This window comes from Kwoniella newhampshirensis, chromosome 7 (assembly GCF_039105145.1).
Source record: "Kwoniella newhampshirensis strain CBS 13917 chromosome 7, whole genome shotgun sequence".
Taxonomy (NCBI): Eukaryota; Fungi; Basidiomycota; class Tremellomycetes; order Tremellales; family Cryptococcaceae; genus Kwoniella; species Kwoniella newhampshirensis.
In genome coordinates, this window is record NC_089961.1 from 785,143 (window position 1) to 805,079 (window position 19,937).

At 50.9% G+C, this 19,937-nt stretch overlaps 8 protein-coding genes across 8 annotated transcripts; 3 read left to right on the plus strand and 5 right to left on the minus strand.

Annotated features, from left to right (window-relative positions):
- Positions 1–264: 264 nt before the first annotated feature.
- Positions 265–2,824, minus strand: IAR55_004000 (uncharacterized protein; the record flags this gene model as incomplete). Its single annotated transcript, XM_066947103.1, has 9 exons — positions 265–450; positions 564–932; positions 1,025–1,487; positions 1,573–1,735; positions 1,803–1,922; positions 1,990–2,090; positions 2,177–2,201; positions 2,293–2,377; positions 2,504–2,824. The coding sequence occupies 9 exons, from the start codon at positions 2,822–2,824 to the stop codon at positions 265–267; spliced, it is 1,833 nt and encodes a 610-aa protein (XP_066802482.1).
- Positions 2,825–3,388: 564 nt separating this feature from the next.
- Positions 3,389–4,713, minus strand: IAR55_004001 (uncharacterized protein; the record flags this gene model as incomplete). Its single annotated transcript, XM_066947104.1, has 6 exons — positions 3,389–3,461; positions 3,537–3,668; positions 3,809–4,196; positions 4,326–4,484; positions 4,552–4,609; positions 4,678–4,713. 6 exons carry the CDS (start codon positions 4,711–4,713, stop codon positions 3,389–3,391), a joined length of 846 nt encoding a protein of 281 aa, XP_066802483.1.
- Positions 4,714–4,982: 269 nt separating this feature from the next.
- Positions 4,983–6,275, minus strand: IAR55_004002 (uncharacterized protein; the record flags this gene model as incomplete). Its single annotated transcript, XM_066947105.1, has 7 exons — positions 4,983–5,055; positions 5,116–5,247; positions 5,344–5,722; positions 5,772–5,851; positions 5,963–6,023; positions 6,113–6,170; positions 6,240–6,275. The coding sequence occupies 7 exons, from the start codon at positions 6,273–6,275 to the stop codon at positions 4,983–4,985; spliced, it is 819 nt and encodes a 272-aa protein (XP_066802484.1).
- Positions 6,276–7,181: 906 nt separating this feature from the next.
- On the plus strand, positions 7,182–10,845 carry IAR55_004003 (uncharacterized protein; the record flags this gene model as incomplete). Its single annotated transcript, XM_066947106.1, has 11 exons — positions 7,182–7,479; positions 7,536–8,337; positions 8,397–8,571; positions 8,630–8,802; positions 8,855–8,954; positions 9,037–9,659; positions 9,730–9,997; positions 10,060–10,256; positions 10,343–10,576; positions 10,683–10,743; positions 10,801–10,845. The coding sequence occupies 11 exons, from the start codon at positions 7,182–7,184 to the stop codon at positions 10,843–10,845; spliced, it is 2,976 nt and encodes a 991-aa protein (XP_066802485.1).
- Positions 10,846–11,814: 969 nt separating this feature from the next.
- Positions 11,815–13,405, plus strand: IAR55_004004 (uncharacterized protein; the record flags this gene model as incomplete). Its single annotated transcript, XM_066947107.1, has 5 exons — positions 11,815–11,890; positions 12,012–12,132; positions 12,322–12,534; positions 12,730–13,203; positions 13,282–13,405. The coding sequence occupies 5 exons, from the start codon at positions 11,815–11,817 to the stop codon at positions 13,403–13,405; spliced, it is 1,008 nt and encodes a 335-aa protein (XP_066802486.1).
- Positions 13,406–13,893: 488 nt separating this feature from the next.
- Positions 13,894–15,254, minus strand: IAR55_004005 (uncharacterized protein; the record flags this gene model as incomplete). The annotated part of the gene is made up of 3 exons (XM_066947108.1): positions 13,894–14,194; positions 14,386–14,556; positions 14,743–15,254. The coding sequence occupies 3 exons, from the start codon at positions 15,252–15,254 to the stop codon at positions 13,894–13,896; spliced, it is 984 nt and encodes a 327-aa protein (XP_066802487.1).
- A 446-nt stretch (positions 15,255–15,700) lies between these two features.
- On the minus strand, positions 15,701–16,538 carry IAR55_004006 (uncharacterized protein; the record flags this gene model as incomplete). The annotated part of the gene is made up of 3 exons (XM_066947109.1): positions 15,701–15,836; positions 15,988–16,350; positions 16,477–16,538. The coding sequence occupies 3 exons, from the start codon at positions 16,536–16,538 to the stop codon at positions 15,701–15,703; spliced, it is 561 nt and encodes a 186-aa protein (XP_066802488.1).
- Positions 16,539–18,062: 1,524 nt separating this feature from the next.
- Positions 18,063–19,709, plus strand: IAR55_004007 (uncharacterized protein; the record flags this gene model as incomplete). Its single annotated transcript, XM_066947110.1, has 6 exons — positions 18,063–18,123; positions 18,193–18,327; positions 18,389–18,807; positions 18,868–19,404; positions 19,472–19,583; positions 19,651–19,709. The coding sequence occupies 6 exons, from the start codon at positions 18,063–18,065 to the stop codon at positions 19,707–19,709; spliced, it is 1,323 nt and encodes a 440-aa protein (XP_066802489.1).
- Between the last annotated feature and the right edge of the window lie 228 nt (positions 19,710–19,937).

Sequence of the window (19,937 nt, forward strand, 5' to 3'; positions counted from 1 at the left end):
GAAACGCTATATACTACGGTGATATGCACCGGTAAAATATACCCTATACCACGAGTCGTTCCCTCCATCTGCACGAGGTACGTCTTGTTTTTCAATACTGACCAATCATTCTCGGTACGTCCACCAAGACACATTCTTGTACGCTACGATACTCTACCACCAAGCACATCTCTAATCCTTACGCATACTTCCAGAGAAGTCTGACCAGACAACTGCGCCAAAATCCAATCCGTGTCCGACCCAAAGCCAGAGCCAGCCGCACCCTTAAGCCACATCTTTCGCTTGATCCATATTCAAGATGATCGCCTGATAGAACCTAGTGAACTCAATCAAATCGTCGGCCGTAGAATACTCGTTGATCGTGTGTCCCCCTGCGCTCCCTTTCATGGGGGTGTATCGGAATCGATAGATGTTGGTGGTCAGATCCCAGTATCGTCTAGTATCAGTGTTCTGCGAAACCGAAAGAAAAATAGCATCAACATCAGCATTAGCATTGTCCTGCTTCCCTCTTCGCTTTTCACGGGCTGGCACGGATGACCGAGGGTTTTTCGGACCATACTCACCCCTGTTGACATCAACGGAGCCATGACGAGATCCTCGCCTTGTTCTAGCGGAACGATCTTGCCATCATCACTGACTTCCTTTCTACTGGCCCAAACACCTCGAGCCGTTCCCGCCAACACTCTCCAAGAAGGATCACCCACGGTCACCGGACTGTGGGGTGCAGGATCGGTGTAATATCCAAAGGCGTTCTCGAGGAGTACTTTGGACGTCGGAGAACCGGAGTAAACGGTCTTGCCGTCGAATCCGATTAGGGACAGATTGTACTGCTTGACGACGGGAAGAAGGATGGAGATGGTCCTTTCTTGCAGCTCGGCGGCATTGGACAGGACGCTGACTCGGTGGTTGATGACGGCTGTGACGGATTCGGGCTGTATGATGGAAACAACGGAACGGATCAGGAAAGCACAGAGAAACACGAAAAGGTTCCTGTCTGATTCGATTCTGAATCGCTCTCACTCACCAAAGCGTTCACCTTCAGACCTCCGTTGATGATGTCCACCGCCTGAGTGGTGGTCAACATCGACTTCAGAGGATCACCCTGACCTGGTCCGGCGGGGGTACCACCCATACCACTCTCCAAGATCTGTTCTGGCAGAGTCTGCCAAGCCTTCGAATCGCCCTCTTCAGCTTTGACGACCAGACTCTTGAGCTTGCCCGGCATGTTGGAAGCGAACGCCGCGGCACAAGTCATGAACTCGTAGACGGGGTGTTTGGAAGAGATGCTAAGTGCGTGAGGGTGCGCTTCAAGCTGAGCGATGAGCAACGAGATCAATCCGATTGCAGTGTGGGGAGGAGGGACAGAGGAGTGACCACCAAGAGTGCTGACGGTGAGACCGAGATCGTAGTGGCCTTTCTCGGCGACACCGGGTGTAGCGAATGTCTGGCCCCATGCCTCGATGAGACCTGAACCTTCGTCAATGAGCCTGGAGATCAAGTCAGTGACTCGTCGCCTTTTCTCAGATAACATCACATCATCAAGGCAGGACGTCAAAGGCTGCAAACACTCACAAGGACATCGAGTTCTTACCATACTTCTCAAGAAGATAACGTGAGATGGCAGGAGCACCGACCTGACCTCCTCGCTCTTCGTCACTTCCGAAGCCAAGGACGATGGTTCGTTTGGGCTTGAAGTCAGTCGTCTTGATCAAGTGCTCGATGGCGGACATGATGGCTGAAGACATTCTTAGCAATGCATTGCACTCGTAAAACGCTTGAAGACGCCGAAAAACTCGGCTCACCGATCAAGCTGCCCTTAGTATCGGCAGCCCCTCGACCGTGAATGAGAGTGCCATCGTAATCTCCGCTGAAGGGATCATGTATCCACTGATCAATGGTCGAAGGAAGGACAGGTACGACGTCTATATCGAGGTAACGCGGGTCGGTCAGCGTTTCACTGCCAAGGAGAAACTTTGCGGCAATACTGACCTTGGTGTGACGTCAGGAAGATAGGCTTGAGAGATGCGTCGGATCCAGGGATCTCGTACACCAACGCCCAATCTGTTTTGGTGACCTCAGCGACTTTGTAGCTATGTATCGAGAGGAGAGTCAGCAAATGATCTTGTCGCGACTTGATGACGAGAAGCTGGGATTGTGGCCGAAAACGATCACTTACACCAGAGGGAAAGTCTTTTCGAGGACTAGACGATTATAGTCAGCATGATTAATCCGCTCGCAAAAACGACTAGGAACAGCACGGAAGCGGCGATCGACGTGGGGGTTGACACTCACAGTCATGGAAATCGGCGAAGATCTTCCATTTGGGGTCCTCGTCCACGGGACCCATCTCGTCGTATACCATGGTGGGAATTCTGATCTATCACAGTTGACAGCACATCAGCCACGACCTCTTGTATCAAGCATATCCCTCCCCGTGAAAGTTGTCCTTCAGGAGAATTTTGCACGGTGACATGCTACGGGAAGTAAAGGCTCCCAAACTCACAGCTTCCTGCAATCGCTTAATGATCACCTCCTTCTCCTCCCAGATCTTACTCGTATTATACCCATTCGGCATGATCGGTTCCGCCTGCTCACAAGCATCTTTCATCATCGCATCCTGACGCTGGGTCATCCCAAACCCGAACTCTTCATCTCCCTTGTATGCGAAGGAGGAGGAGAGCGAGATGGGAAACGAGGTCGAGATTGCCAGAGTGGCTAGGAGACCGAGGAGGATTAGGGGCCATCTTGTTTTGGATTGAGGGGAGTCCCTGTCGGTGTCCTGGTCGGAGATGGTGACGGGAAGATAGATTGGGCCTTTGGGCATGTTGATCTCCCTTTTCAAGCTAGTGTTGAATCTGTGGAAGGAAGACAAGGAGGATACAGTTCAATCATGCTTGGAAGAGAGTGAGTTGGTCGGCCTCTTTAACGGATTGTCAGACCTTTCGCTCATGACCGATTCCAGCGGTGATCACCGTCTGTCGGAGATGGACGACTGTGCGACCAAAGAGTGATCGGTGACATGCGCTATCTACAATCTTCGGCGTGATCCGGTCAGTCACACAGGCGGATGGACAGTCTGGACCATTCATTGGACGCTTGCATGAGATCCGACGTTCCCTTGCAGTCAGCAACAACGAGGTACTCGATACGGATTCTCTTTCAGGTCCGGCCGCCTGTGTCCATCCATATCTTCATGATACCTGCATGAGCTTTCCCACACCCCTTTCCGTGGAGTCAGGTTGTCTTGCCTTTTGCGTAGACCAGTCGAATGTAAAGAGAGTCGATGGTATTCTTCCACTTTAACTTTGTCTGTGGAACAAGAAAAAGTGGTCCGCGCGGCATAACCCAGCGACCAAGAGTATGAATCACTTGACTTGCTTCACGTTGTCTATCGTCTACAAGCAGGCAACTTCAACTTGTCCTTGGTGGTCTCTGGAAGGTCATAGTCGACTTCCTCCCAGCTGTAATTACGAAGGTTGAACAATCTGTCAGCGATGTATCGACAACGTTTCCCCTTCATTCTGTACTACACTTACGTAGGTGCTCGGAATGGGAGAACTTTTGTATCTTCCCAATCCAACCCTCGTCCCTTGAACTCGTCCTTGATCACTCTGGTGACACCCTTCCATAAGACATTGTACCCTTCTGTTGTAAGGTGGAGGCCATCACTGCGACATGTGTGAGCGGTTGTCGTTGTTTTATTATGCGGTGCGTAGTCCTTTGACGATAGTGCGTTCGCTTGGTAGTGAGAAAGCAATGGAAAGATAGACGGCTGGAAGGTGAGGATCACCAACAACGAACGACTCACTTGAAAAACTTCTCCAGCTCTTTCCCCTCTTCATTTCCTCCATTCGCTTCAACAATCCCATTCCACAAATCCACGACCCCCAACTTCCACCCTGGCCCACCTTTCATCCTCCCTTTCCAGTCCTCGCCAATTTCCAGCACTGCATCTTTGTACTTGCGCGTCGTTTCGAGATTTCTCGATCTTTCTTTGTCCGGTAGATCACTCTCCCACACGAGCGGACTGAAGATGGTCGGTGTGATCAAGATGATATTCATCGCTTGGGGGTTTTGCGCAGCTGCATAGCCTGAGTCATGGGAGGTGAGACATGTGAGGAAATGGTTCATGTTTGACTCGAAGGTCTCCAGTGGGACGTGTTGCACATGTCCGGGAAGGACGGCATCGTTGGTCCCTACAAATGCAAAGAGGTAGATAGAGTATATGAGCCAGTACATCTGCATCGATCGTGCTCTGATTGATCTACAACGCAGGAGACCTCGCCGAAGGTATGGCTGATTTGAGGGATGGGCCACCCACTCACCTAGCCAGATGGTGACCAGCCTCACAACAGATCTACTTCCCTCCTCTGCATTATCGGTGCTCTTCTTCGAAAAGATCTTGTCGAACAATCCTCTCAACCAAGCGGTATTATAGCCCCCATAGCCGCGATTGATCACGTCGAGTTTACCTCGATACGATTCTGCTCAGCCGTTTCGGTACGAGATTCAGCTTGCGCTTACAACAACAAACGGAAAGACACGACTCACGACTCAGACGATGATGCAGGTTCCATGGGACTTCTTGCCGAGACGTTAGGGAATCGCCCTGCAGACGATGCGGTCAGCACGCATTCCAGCTGTCACAAAGTTGGGGATAGCCAAGGTGTAGCTCACAAAGAGCACAATCGCGTCGTTGAGTGGTTCTGCCATGCCTGCTATGATTTCTGATGCAGTTTAATTGAGATCCCAGCTAGAGAGTGGTTGGGAGAAGGAGTGCAGCAAAATGGGGTGGATTTGAGTGGTGCGACTTGGAAACGGGTGAATGAAGCTCCGGCCCGCTCTCAAAGGCTCCCGGCGCCGGTGATCGATCGGCCTCTTGATCCTCCCTCAAGATACGGGTCTTTCACACCAAACAAAGGTCATGCATAGGGCATCACTGACAGGAGAGCGCTTCTACATATATGAGAATGATAGTCGACTCATCGCCTGCTCCTCGGCGCACCCAATCTCTCCAAAACACTGGCAGGTCGAGCAAGATCAATAGCATCCCACCTAGAAACACGGTTCCAGATGAGCTGGAGCCACCACTGAAGCTAGCAGAATGGCACTTGCCATGGTATACGTCGCGGTAGATCGTCCAGATTTTGCCAGTCTAACCCTCGACCTTTGAACTCTGTATGGATGAGATGGTCGAACAACCCCCACAGGACTTCGTAACCTTGCGTGGTCATATGGACTCCATCGCTGCGTATACAGATTCTGATCAGTATCCAGGCAAACTTCTTCAAACTCGAGACTCCATCAAGGTTGACCAAATAGAAAGAAAAGTAGATCACATACTGAAAGAACGGTGCGAGACCGTCGTCCGATCCTCCAGCTTTCGCCTCGATCGCACTCCACAGATCTAACACCGCAATCTTCCAATCGGTCGTATTCTCCTTGGACTCCTCGCGTGATTTCCAGTCCTCCCCGACCTCTCTGACGACCTGAGCATATCTCGACGAATGACCAATCCGTCTGAGACTCTGGCGCTCTTGGGGGATCTGAGGTAGGAAGATGGGAGGCGGGGTTATGAGGATGATGTTGATAGGGGTTTCGGAGATCGCGTAAGGTGATTTTGAGGGGTTAGTGAGTGATTCGACGAAATGGTCGAGGTTTTCACGGTATGAGGATAGTGGGACAGCTCGGACATTGGGTGGGAGACAAGCGTCGTTGGCACCTGTGGGAGATTTTAGTCCACCTCTCAAGCTTAATACAGTGTAACGTACCAAACCAGATCGTGACTAGTCGTACAGTCTGAGCGGTCTCGCCTTTTTTGGCGAAGATGTGTTCCAAGAGGGGCCTAGCTCTGTCGCAGGTGGGATACTTTAGCCTTGCCCAAGTCAAGAATGATGGCTCAGTCATGCGGGTGGCGGGTGGTGTGGGCTGGAGCCAGTTGATAGATCTTGCCACAGCTCACAAGGTAGTGTTATATCCTCCTAGGCCCCTGTTCAAGACATCCAACTTTCGACAGTACGATTCTAGTAACAGAGATTGGTCAGCCCATACCTCACTTACTATCCATGGTTGAGATCCATGAGCCCAGCCATACAAGATGGCATGAACATACGTGAGATCTTCTCGTGCAGTGTGCCAGGCACATCCTGCCGTTCAGTCAGACTGTCTCCCTAAGCACATATGGTCCAAGTCATCGGTCAGGCGCGGGTATCTTGCTGCTTGGATGCGAAATGACTCACAAAGAGGACGATGCAACCTTGAGTTGGGGCAGCCATGGCTATCAGGGAGAAGCAAGATGGGGACAAGGCTACTTGTAAGGACTCTGTTGGGAATGTTGCTATGTTGTCGTCAAAGGATGATCGATGTGGAGGGCCAATGTTTTTACCGGGCCCGTACAACCTAACAGGTGGATACCCTAGAGCTAAGACTCATCTCGGTTCTTCATGTGCTCTCACGACGCGTGGCACAAGTGGGTATAAAATAAATCAGAGTCTGCATTGGCAGTGATAGTGTTTGAGAGCACCGAGGGTGCTTGTCTCCATGATGGCTGATCAGCTACAGTTGAACAAGCGTGGACGAACCGAGATAAGATAAGGCTCTTTAACTCCGACTCTGCGGATCGCCCACTCGAGCGCGATGACACATACCAGCCTCTGAACTACTCAGCCAAGATACATCCGGTGACACGCGCTGCATCGAAAGTGCACCCTGGATCGACACGCAGAAATGTCAGGAGACCGATCGTGCAGTATAACCCGCCCAGTCCGATCTCCATACCGTGTTCATATCTCGTGGAGCTTTCGTCCTTGGGACTACTGTTCAAGGTCTTGCCTAAGATGACATATCTCCGCATATCAGCACTATGGAGCAAGAGAGCTTTACGTGGCGATTCGCCATCCTGTTGTTCTTCTGCTCTGATCGTTGTCAAGGATAAATCATCGCAAGCGATTGCAGGTATCTCATAGCACCATGACGATGATTATGATGATGATAACGGTTGCGCGCCTATTACCAAAATCACATCAAAGTCGCGCGTCGTCGATCCTCCTCCTGGACCTGAGCGTTGAAATACCGTCAGATGTACACAGATGAATGGCATTGCCTGTGTAGAGAAGCATTGAGCACACGATTGTCATTCGGATCTCCTACACCACACACCGGCTCTTACAGCGCCGACCAGTATGGACAAGTGGGCCCCGATAGCTCCTTCCAAACCGGGCGGTCTCTCCACGACCCATGCTCTCTCAGCCCGTTTCGCTTCTGTGCTCAAACCGTCCAAACCGTCCACCAGGGGTTCAGTATCTGTCGGACCATCGATAGGAAGATGGTCAGAGGAGGAGGTGCTTCGCATCATTGGGTTCTTGCCGATTTCTGACCTTCCGAACGTCGCGAGGGCCAGTAGGTCTTTAGCTAAACTGGTCATGGATGAGAGAGGATGGGAAGTGCGATGCAAACTGCTCGAGTTGGGAGCAGATACGTGTGAGTATCAGCGTTACGTGTTTGGCTTTGGTGACCAGGCTGATACATGTGATCAGCTGTGTCTCCCAGGAGGGATGGTCTGCAAAAGCTGTTACCGACACCTAAGAAAGCGGCAGCCTTTCCAAGCCAACATAGAAAGTCAATACAACCTGACGACGACTTTGGCGACTTCTCCACACAAGGTAATGACACTTTTGAAGATGTGGACTTTGGCGACTTCGAGGCTGCGAAACCGAATGGACGAGGTGGATCAACAAAAGAGCAGAGTCTGTTGGAGTTCGACGATCTGCCATTACCTTCCCGACCGACTGGCGGCGGTGTGAGCGGTGCGAGGACGACAGGATTCTTCGCGTTGACTCCTGCGACTCCCAAACCCGGTGGACCTTTTCCCAGTCATCCGCCTGGACCTTATTATCGAGCTTACAAAGCTCACCATCTGTCCTTACTACCGTTATGTCAACATCTACGGTCCTCCCCATCACCAAGCTCCACTTTATCCCTGCTCTTTCCCCCTTCCCCTATCACCGCACTACCACCTCCACTCCCAAGCCAATCCGACATACTGCTGTCATTACTTCTCTTTCTTTCGCCTCGTATTCAACCTCTACGCGACTGGGGATTCTTGAGGCAAGCTTTGCTCGCTGCCGCGGACCGTTTCGACTCGACTTGTCTTGTAGCATTCGAAGTATCCGACGAGAAGAAGGATGAAATGGGAATGAGATCGGCTGCAGAGAGTAGTTGGAAGGTGTGGGAAGCTGGTGGCGGTGGAAGAGATCAATGGGAATGTGGAAGGGTATGGGTTGAGAAGAGAGAAGTGTTCTATGATACCACTAGATGGGACCCATTGGAAAACATCGTGTATGTCCCGATCAGATCGTACGATCAACAGAGAGAAGCTGACAAGGTTTTGTTACCAGTAAAGTGCCAACGACAACCGGAGCGATGACCAAACAACTCGACTTCACGCCCATGGATGCCTTTATGACTCATGTACTGGAAGCTTTTCGGATAGATGCTCAAATAGCAAACACCGTGTTTCCCGCCAATGCCAGAGTAATATTATCTTTCTGCGATAGAGTCGCGAGCGATGTGGTAAGTGGGCGCTAGCATGGTAATGTGGACGTCTCTGACTAATACTCCATGACTATAGATTGGTGAATACATCCATCCTCTGCTGTCACAAGCTCGAGCTGTTTCACAGGATATCTTCCTCCAAGCTACAGCTGCCACATTCGTGCAAGCCTGGAAACTCGTCGATTTGGTCATGGAGGTCGTAGGAGAAGAGCAGACAGTCATACATCGCACACAAGTGGAGGACTCAGTGTGAGTGAGCTGATACTCCTGATTCAGAGATGCGCCTGACCTTCTTGCGTAGCTTTCAAATGTTCGAAGTTCACTTGGATGAGTATCTGGATGATGAGACAGAATGGGTCAAGCAGCATCTGGAGGAGATATGTCGAGTTTGGGAGCAACAAGTGAGTGCGCACAGTGGAATCTGGAGACTGATCGCGACAGCTTGGCACTTCCGACCCCGGATCTCGAACTCACGGCACAAAGCCGACCTTCCTCAGCTCGTCCAACCCCGACCAAGTCAAGCGGAACGTCTTAGCCGGCTTCAGGGACGCCCTCTTGCTTCCTGTCACCATCGTTCCTCGGACGGTAACTTTCGGTGTCAATGCGATCGTCACTGGATCTAGTCAAGCTGTCAATGGTCTAGCAATGCTCAACCCGCAAAAGTGGACCGGATCTAGTGGTCGTGGTCAACTTGTAAAAGAGTCCGATGGAAGCGGGGAAGTTGTTTTCGCCATCCCGGAGGAGAAGGAGAAGGAAATTGAGGTCGGGCACGAAGAAGAAAAAGAGAAGTCCGATGAGATGTCCAAGCCAACACCTTCCGAATCATCTTTGTCTGTGCCCGAAACAGATGCCAACCCGAAGAATCACTCGAGAACACCCACCCCTCTGCCCGATGAAGCCAAGCCATTCGACAGGCTACAAATGCTCATATCGCTTGATACGGCGTTGGAACTGATACAGACCGATCGTGATTCGCTCAAAAGGGCAGAGACGTTTGCCCGATACCCCGGCAGGTATGGGCATAAGGTGCGAGAAGCAATTGAGGAGATCTTCATTTTGATGTTGAAGGCTGCCGGTGATCGTCATATTGCGCCAGGCTTCCGGATGTGAGTGAAGATAGCGTCTCGAATTCGCACCAGTAATGCCGTTAAACTCGTGCTGATTGGAAAATGACAGTGCAACCAACCAGATGAGCACCTACAAACCCGCGGAACACGAAGAGACCACCAGTGTGGCCCCTTTGCTCCAATTCTTCGAGCTCGTGCATATTGGTGACACGATCCAGTCCATGGTGCAAGTGTACTTCGACAAAGAATTGGCCTTGTATGTGGACAAAACGGATTTTTCAAATGCCGTGATGAGAGAGAAGAAAAGGTTCGAATCGGTCTTGGACGACGCAGTGGCTGCAGGATTAAACGCGGGTATAGAAGTCTTGATGAACCAGGTGGGTCTGGCCCCAGTGTTTAAGACGAGAAAGGGCATTAAGTTGACAAAGGGTGGTAACAGGTTGAGCATATCATCTTGGTCAAGACTGGTCCGAGAGAATACTACCCTGTGGAGGGTACGCCGCTTGATCTCGGTCCAACGAATGGGTGTAGAGAAGCGATCAAGTGTTTAGAGATGCATTGTGATCTGTTGAAGGGCAGTACGTCGAAAGAAGTGCTGGAGGTATTCTATCAGGAAGTCGGGATTCGTTTGCAAGCGTAAGTCCAGCGTCGTGTCATCTTTGCTCGACTCATCTCAAAACATGTCGTGAACATGACAAATGACTGACGAATCTGCGCTATAGAATCCTACAAAGACATCTCAAACGCCAGATCATCTCCCTCGAAGGCGGCTTCCAAATCATAGCCGACCTCAATGCATACCACTCCTTCGTGGCCTCGTTGAAACAGCAAAGAATCACGGATGACTTCTCGAATCTGAAGATGCTTGGACATGTCTATATCGTCTCGGACGCTAAGGACCTTGCGCAGATTGTGAGAGATGTGACAAGGTATGGGGGTACATTCACGCCGGAAGAGTGAGTCTGCCTCTCCGTATTTACAGTATTATGAATAGAGGGACAAGTGTAGGGTCAGGGCGATGATGAAAAGTACGATTGGGCTAATCGACAATGTGTGTTGCAGTATCTACGAGTTCATCCAACGGCGAAGCGATTGGAAGAAGATCGAGAAGACAGTGGACAAGGTCAGCCAACCCCCTTTCATCGACGCCATCAGAGAAATTGGCTAACGACCGTTGCAGGCAATGTATGCTTTGTCTGTCAAGGAGGATTGTGTAATTATGTGAACGGGGGGAAGGCATTGTGCAAAGGAGGTCTGGTACCTACCGTGAGGAAGAGTGCTGTGAAGGTCCTCTTGTTCGAATATCATGTATACAGTTCCGCTCGGTCGGATTTTCTCAATGATCAGAAGAGTCGTCGACGTAACTTGTATCGTGTTCCTGAGTGCAGTCTGCCATTCAAGGTCTCTTACGGATTGGCCGTGCTAAAATTAGTCCCGTCCGCAACGGAAGACGGGTGAGGCAATGCCATATCCACATCCTCATTTTCGTCCACACATGTGCGCCACAGCGTGTGATGGCGCAGGATGTATGTTCCACAAGACACAATGAAGCTGAGATGCATGAAGGACACGACGAGAGGTCAGGGAACGGTGAATCTATACACATCCCTGACGAAAGTGACATGTTACCATACCCACGCACCACTGCGCAAAGTTCAGAGGGTGTTAGCGTCGAAATAGTCAGAACAGCCGTCCGTAGACGAAAGGCGTTGACATCCAAGAGAGAACGACGGTTCGAGGGAAGTAAGCACGCGGAAGCGGAGGGAAAGCCAGTCCTTTCAGAGATCCCGAAGGCGTTTCAGGATGATGAAACTGACTGCTTCTGGGGATGTCTTCTTGCGCAAGTTGGGGCAGACACAGCGCAGTTCGGACGCCTTCAGCCAGTATGGAGAAGCCTTTCGATTGAGGTACACGCGACTCCAAATCACTCGCTTTCTCGCTTTCTCGCTTTCTCTCTCTCTTCCTCTGTGTATCTTAATTTGGCACCGAAGGATGATGGATGGTTCATGATATGAGAAGCGATGGCTCGCGTCACTTGATCCACTCCATTGTGCATTATTCACGATCTCTCAATCGCTCTCATCTCCTGTTGAGGGGATCAGCAAATCAGTCGAACATCGAGGGAAACTGTACTGTACTGTGCTCTGCAATCCGATCAGGAGGCCACGCACACCCCGACGGCGTGAGAGATACCATGTCAAGAACGACTCTGGACGATACTTCCCGTTACTTTCAATTCGGTGGCGACGTATGGTCGACCGATCATCACAGTGAGTCCGAGTCCAGAAACGCAATATCAATCATCACCTTCTGTACCCGTACGGTATCACATCGGAGGAGAAAGAAAGAGTGCCGATCAGACTTCTGAATGGGTGTGACCTCCCCTCGCAGACGATCCTCTCACTCCACAGTACTATAACCAGACTTTCCACGCTACGACGCTGTATCAAGCCTATGCGAGGATATGCTGGAGCGGGACCGATATCACCCTCTATGGAGGGAAAAGGGCCAAGTGAGTACATACAGTATACTGTGTCTCCTGGTGAGATTGGATCGTGGTGGGAATGATTTACTGTGTATCCTGTACATCACCTTCCCACTGCTGTGTTCGAGTATCTCCTTCGTGGTCCCAGTTCCACGATAACTTATTTATCGTATGGCTGGCTGATCACCTAAATGACCAATATCATATCACCCACAGCCACGGGACCTACGCTACCATCATCGACAATGGGTCGCCCATCTTCGCCAACGGATATTCCGGCCCAGCTGAGATCCCTTCGGTCCTCTATGCTTCCCAGGGACTGAGTCAGGGCAGTCATCTGCTCGTGATCATGAATGAGGGCAAGTTGGATGGGCAGGCAGGGGTCAGTTATTGGTTGGACGTGGATTATGTGGAGTTTGACGGGGATGCGTGAGTTCCTTCCTTTCTCAGATCGGTGTCCTGTACGACGAGTCTGCCTTGTCATCATGACGGTATGATAAGATATGGCATGGTGCACGAGAATGGAGGAGAGATGTTCCAGACAGAGATTCTCGGAAGATCTTTTCTTGTCACCTTTGCGAGTCGTGTTGCAGCGCTGATATACGATTGACGTACCCTGCACAGGATCGACTGTTCGTCTCTCCCTGACCCGACCGTCACCCCAACGGCAATCACGACACCCGCCTCCGTCGGAGCTACCACCACCCAAGGGGCAGCAGCTCCAGCAGACCCTGTCACCCCGACCAGCTCTCCCGATCCCGCCACTCCCACTGCTGCTGCTGTCAACACCAGCCCCGATACTCCGACCCCAGTACCGGGTCCAGCCCCCCAAACTTCCAGCCCAGTGGTGGCAGCAGAAAGTGGCGACTTGACTGGGTCTGGAAGTTCCTCCACCTTTACTCAGACTACAGCTGCGATCGCCTTGAGCGGGAACCCGTCTTCGACCATATTGGGCACATCATCGGTCGGGAGTCTAAGTATCGCTTCCTCCGCAGCAGCCACCAATGTCAGTATTGGGTTGATCAAGTCGTCCGCAACTGCCGATTCAGCCACACTCGGTGCACCTCATATCTCGATCAACGTACCTGTGACGACACCGTAAGTCCAATTCTCACCAAAATGGGAACTCGAGAGTCGCACTGATGATAGTGGGTGGTTGACTTGGCGCGCGAACAGGGGAATGGCAGTGGCAGGTGTGAAGACAGGAAATGGTGGAATGAGGAACATGATGATGGAGGGTAATGTCCTCTCGTTGGCGATCATGATCTGGACCTGGTTGTTGTTTAGGAACACTATATAGCCACATGGGCAGAAGGATTCTCCTTTCTTGAGTTGTGTAGGATCGTCGTTACTTCCAGAGTTGCGACGTCCACTTCTGCGTCTGAGTCTTGGTGCTTTATGGCTAGTGGTAGGACAATGAGATCGTTTTGATCACAGGACGGGCACTGGACAATAAAAAAACACCACGAATCAAGACTGGTACTAGTGACCCCAGTAGCCCAGCCCAATCCGAACAGAACAGGCAGAGATCCCAAAGGTTCCGATCCAACGCCCCTTGCGGTCAGTCAACTGGACACAACGCAAACGCAGGGTCAGTCAGCTTCGATACGAGTGATCATCCCCTCAGCGACAGACAGGCAATGCAGTATACCGAAACAACATGGAAGCTACAGTAGCTTAGTTTACAGTGACGATCCAACAGACAGCCCATAGCAGAAGGCGTTAGTAGCAGAAGGCGTTAGTAGCAGAAGGCGTTAGAGATCAAGTACAAAGTAACAAACGGAAACATCATATGCATCCCGCCATGAATAGCCTCAACAAGCCCACCAATACCCATCCAACCTTATATACATCCAACCTCAATCCCAAACCCAACCCCATCCTCGTCTTCACTATGGTGGCAGAGGCCGAACTCGACGTCTGATTCGTATTTTGACTGACTTGCAGCGAGTCTGGAATCTGTTGATCTTCCACATCTGCCCAATTGACGGCAGAACCGTACGTGGGGTCATTGGGACAGTCGTTTTTGAGATGATCGCCAAATGCGTTGGTCAGTGATGATCCGCGAATGGAAGGGATGGTGTATTGTCTGAAATTCAAAGTGAAGCGACGTCATGAATAAAGGTTAGTAAGGCATTAGACTTTGCAACCTAAAGACATAAGGACGAGATCGAGTCCAAAACTGGGCATAAAGAGTCTGTTATGACAGGGCGGGGTACGAGAGAGTCGTCCTTCAATCTGATGATGAGGAATCGGTATTGAGACGGAAGACCAACTTACGCAGCTTTGAACAACTCGTACATGCATCCCGTACATTTGGCACTTGTGAACACGGAGTCTTTGTACTGGTCCAGATTAGTACCCGTGACGAGATCATCGAAGAATTGATCTGAGTTGGCAGCTTGGGACGAGTCGAGAGCGTCTGGAAGACAGAGCGATGAGGTGCCGTTGCTGCGTGGATGGATCAGCATGACTTCATGATCGGTCTATCAAGATGTAGAGGCGTGATGGATCGAGTTTAGAGCCATGGACGACACTTGCAATGGACATCCGAGCCGACAGATCACTCGGCGAGGTTTACAGCATGATGAAAGGGGGAATCTTTGACATTAAGCTGTCTCTCGTCGTCACACTCACAAATGAACCTGACAAGCCACCGTCCTGTAACTAGTTGAATAGTTGTCCAGAACCTTCCCCAACACACCCACCAACCCATTATCCTTCGAGCTATCGCAACTCTCTTCCAACTGCGCTTTCGCAGATTGCAGATCTCCCTCTGCGCAAGTCTGACCGCACACTCCACCCAGATAAGTGTTCACTTGATCCGAGAAGGAGGTAGATCCGTTGTGATTTGGATCAGCAATGAGGTCCGCTAAAGAGGTCAGGCCGAGACATGTCCCGATAGGCGTGGTGGTCATGTTGACCAGAGTTATGAGACATGACATGGAGGCGATTTGGGCAGTTTGCAGCGTCTGCAGAAAAGCAACTTCGGAGTTGCTTGATTGGGTTGAACCACCGGAAGAGGTCGAAGTGGACGAGGGAGATGATGGAGAGGCAGATATTGTTGCACTGTCTCCACCGAACAAACTCGCTACGGCGGGACCAGCCAGGAGTAGTGGCATGACAAGGAAAGAGTGGGGCAAGCGCATGGCTAGGACGTCATAAAATTGAGAGCGATCGGTGAGACTTCGACAGGTGATGCTGCGCTTGAATACGCACTACAATCGGGAGCGGACGACTTGGTAGGCAGTTCGCTCGTTGCTGCTTGTGAAGATAGTAAGTCATCAGAGTCCTGTCAGCACGATGAGTATGTCAAAGGAGGTTTAAGGGTGTCCATTCCCTTTACAAGCCGGGTAAAGGGGCTGTTGAAAGGAGAGGCAATGCCGCATTCGACATCGGTGGAACTAAATTGGTATACATCGTAAGATCGGGGCGATATACGAGGGATTCGTGGCTGTGGCTTTGGTGTGGACATTAGGGTGGATAGTGTTGGTAGCGCTTCATGTGTGTAGGCGAAGATGGTATAATACAATTGGAATGGGCACTATCCGTGAAGAATCGCCATAGAAGGAAATCGTAAGGGGGTCCGTCCGGATTAAGCGGATTGACTTGCTCCGCTGGTACCAGCGACCACTCCACTTCCTTGAGCTCGAGCTAATTTCTCCTCGGCAGCTTTGATCTGCGCTTCGAGTGCCGCCAACTCAGATTCGAGGTGTGGAAGGACGGATTTGCTATAAAGGATTTTAGTATCAGGGCCGAAGAGAGATTTCGGTGAGATGATCGGTTGTCGAGAATAGTGAAGGCAGGAAGACATATAGGAAATTGAAGCGCTATAAGCTTGGAATGCTCTCAAGTTGAAGGCGCAGAGGAACATGATCTCACCGCTTATCAACCTTCTCCTGAAGCTCTTGAACCACCTGTTCATCTTGCTTCTTTGCCTCCCCCTCATTCAACTTGCCACTGGCATCGCTCAACACATCCCAATCGCTCTCAATTCTGTCACTGTTCTTGGTCAAAGTAGTACTCGAGGTAGATGGATCACGGCGGCTGTCTCCGAGATGAGAAGGTTGAAAGTGATGGGAAGTAGAAGGGGATGAGGAATGCGGCAGTGACGCAGGACCGATCACCGCTTCCATAAGACTGGAAGCGGAACCATTCGTCCCCGGTTGCAAGTAGGGTAGGTTTCCGACTCGTGGAGGAACAGAGCGTTGCGAGGCAGGAGTTGAAGGACGACGCGGGACAGGACTGGTTAGCAGTCGGACAGACTTGTCAGCTTGAACTTTGAATGATGGCAAGCAAAGACGGAATGTGACGAACAGCAGACCAGCGGCGATGTGACAGCACTTTGAGTAGAGAATCTTTGGGACTCACCTTCGAACATCACTACCACTTGACGCTCCATATCCAGCGGGGAAGCTCTCTCTGCCAGCCATTTTAATGAAATGTGAATCGTCTGTGGGACTGTCTGGGTTGATAGTCGAGTGATTCAGAGCTGTTGGATCAACGAAGCCTGCTCTTTCAATTGGATTGAAGGCGGTCGGAAGCAGCGGGATGCAGCTTATACCCTCAAAATCTCGGTTGTGGTATGGCTGTGAGAAGCTGAGGTTGACAAGCTGAGTAGGATATCGGATGTTCAACTTGGGTTGGACTAAGCAGTGAGACCTGACGGGATATCACGTGTCGAGGGAGGGGTCGAGTTTGTGGTGACCAAAGGAGTTCAGCAGACGGTGCGGCGCGAGAAGTCTAGACAAGCAGATAAGCGGGAATGTGATCTTGTTGAAGGGGGAATACAGCTTAGTAGTGATGATTAGCAGTGTGATGATGGAGTGGGAGTTTATGCTGGTGAACGTGGGGGAAACGTTGAAAGGATGACGCGATGGCAGAGTGGATGTGACCTTTTTTGCGGGGTAAAGAGCGTCGTCACAACACGCGTTTGATGCCGAGATATCCGCACAGAAGCCCGACGAAACAGACAACCTTTTTGCGTTTCAGATCGTTCTTTCGTCTCTTTGCCTGGTCCAATGCATCCGGCTTGATTCGGATTTGCTCACGATCCGAGTCGGCAGACCCCATCGGTACCCATGCATCTTTCGTGAAACGAGTGGCATGAAGCTGTCTTTGGGATGAGTTGAATCAAGGAAATGAAGGAGATGAGGTCGATTGGACATGCTTCAGCGATGGATGTGTCGAAATAACATTACCCCGGCTGTGGTGCAGCTGACCACACGACGCAGTCGCACGCATGGATCACTGACACGACACACATTGGTACACAATCTATGCCGAGCTAACTGACCATGGTCCGATCCGAACGACCTCTCCCGATCCGCCGCTCCTTCAAATGAGCACGACTTCTGACCGTTGAGTTACTGTACATTTCCACTTCCGGTCCCATCCTTTAGATTTGGAACAGAACGACGATCTCATCTACACACGACAAGGGGCCAAAGGATAGGACAGAATCATCGTATCACGTCGAGGACCACCATCAAACGGCTCGACAATCAGGGTGCAAGACCCGAGGCGGCAATGGCAGTGTCACTGAGGTTGTAAGTCAGCAGAGGCACGGAATATCAAGAATGTCGTCGGGAAATGGTGTTCGAAGAAGAAAAAGTGGGTCTGTGCTTTGGAACAGAAGCTCAACGAGAGTGGTGGGTTGAGACGCACTAGAGGTCGTCGCGACTACCAACTCTTGATATGCGATCTTTGTTCTTCTTTTCTCTTTGTAGCTCAATTCCAAGAGAAACCACCGTCGACGCAGAATTCAATCTCTTGGTTGGTCTCCAAGCACAAACTTTGCCAGACGTACGCCAGCGGCCCTGCTTGCGGCGCTGCTACTCTGCACTCCTCTGTCAAGGACTAGCGAACCTGTCACCCTATCGTCAAGGCAATACATCCATCAAGTCAGTGAGAGTTACCCCCTACTTCACTCGTTAACCGTGACTCTCTTCAAAGATATGGAAGGGTTCTCATTCGACTTTGCGACTCCTGACAACCAAATTTCGATCACGTTGCCAAGTACGTCCCTTTCATTCCTGCTACCAATCAGCGCTGAGCATGGACAAAGAACTGATTTTCCTTTTTCAGTCGGAGCACCAGGGTCCGATGAGCCCTTGCACAGCGGTAAATTTCTGGGAACGACCATGACCCAGTCATCGTGGTCCAGCCTCGTGCTCGAGGGAGGCTTCTCGAGCAGTCCATGGAGGGCAGATCACTCGCGTAGTGAGTATCGATTCCGCTAACGAAAGTAGGTGCGATCGAGAGGGGACTGACTCTACCGTAGACTACCTTGCTACACCTAGCTCTATCGATCCGAAGCGATTGCACCAAACCCCTTACACACCGGCCAAACCCTCTCCCTGTCCCATTTCGAGGGACGGTGATGGCTGTACAAACATGCCTTGCACTGCACTTGGTCTCACTACGGGAATTGAGGAAGAAGACTATGGAGTGGAGGAAGCAATACTGGAAGATACCGACGTTGATGAGACGGACTCCGACACTGAGTTTACTGGGCGGGAGAAAAAGCTGTCGAGCGTGACTTTCGCGTCTAGTCTTCTGCAGTCTGCGGTTGCAGAAGATACAGACGTTATAGACAAGGTAGCGGACAAGGACCAACTCATTGAGGCGGACATCAGACCCTCGCCTCTGGTAGCGATTTCTGACCTTCCAATGCAGGCGGCCGGAGTTTCCCAGTCGAAGGTGAGTTGAGCCGACAGTGCTTTCAACGCTGTCAACAGTCTAATGATACAGTCCCTGCAGGGTCAAGAGCAAGACGTCCTTATCACTGACTATAAAACTCCGAGCGTCCGCAAAATGCTCATTGACCAGAAGAAGAAGACAAAGAAGAAGTCTCGATCTGTAATCAAGACGGGGTTGCTCGCCGGTAGTCCGCAACGAAGAAAGACCGCTCTGCCACCAACTCCAACTTCTCCCGTCAAAATTGAGCGAGGAGTGAAAGCCTTCGTCAACCTCAAGTCTGCAGCCAAGATCGATCAGCGTTCAAAGCGAGGCCATATTGCTCCTAAGTCATCGGCGGTCGATTCTGATGGTTCAGTGTATGCGCCATCTCCCACACCGCCCATGGTCACCATGCGGAAGCAAATCAAAACGGGCGCCAAGCAGAAGTCAGACAATAATCTCGTTTGTCAAGCAACGACGGAAGGAGCATTTGAAGAAGGGTCTCCGCCGTCGAAGAATGTACGCTCAAAGAAGAAACGGATCGGTGACGGTCGACGCTCGCAGAACCAGCGCGCGCAGATGAAGTATCGGGGCAAAGTGAAGAAGCGGAACGAGAAGGTATGTTCGACTCGTTGCAGCTTTACATCTGAGCCTTGGTAAATAACCGTGTGTTCGAATATGGCAGGTCACGAACTTTGCAGTTGACCTTCTGCGATTGTGTCGAACACATCTCAAGAAGGGTGTTCTCATGACAAAGGTTCGCACTCTGATGGGAGAGTTGATGCGTGATCTGACTGGTGAGTCCTACTGCACACTAGCCAAAATCCGAACAAGTGAAATGGAAATTGACTTTGGTCAACTTAGGGGAGGACCTTTGCGACGAGGCTTTCGCGCAAAGTTTCTCGGCACGAGTCGAAGAGTAAACCTGTCGAGACTTCATATATATAAAACCCGACACGATGATGAATAAAAGGATCATGGTGGTCCGAAGGAAAGAGAGAGAGTCGGGAGATTTGCCACATCGATTGCGATCCAAAAGTGACATCAATTAGTTATGAGTACCTATGTCTAGTCCTCCTTTTCTTGGAGCTTTGCCCCATGGCTTAGACATTCCTTCAATAGTGCGAGATACTGTATGTTTAGTACTTGAC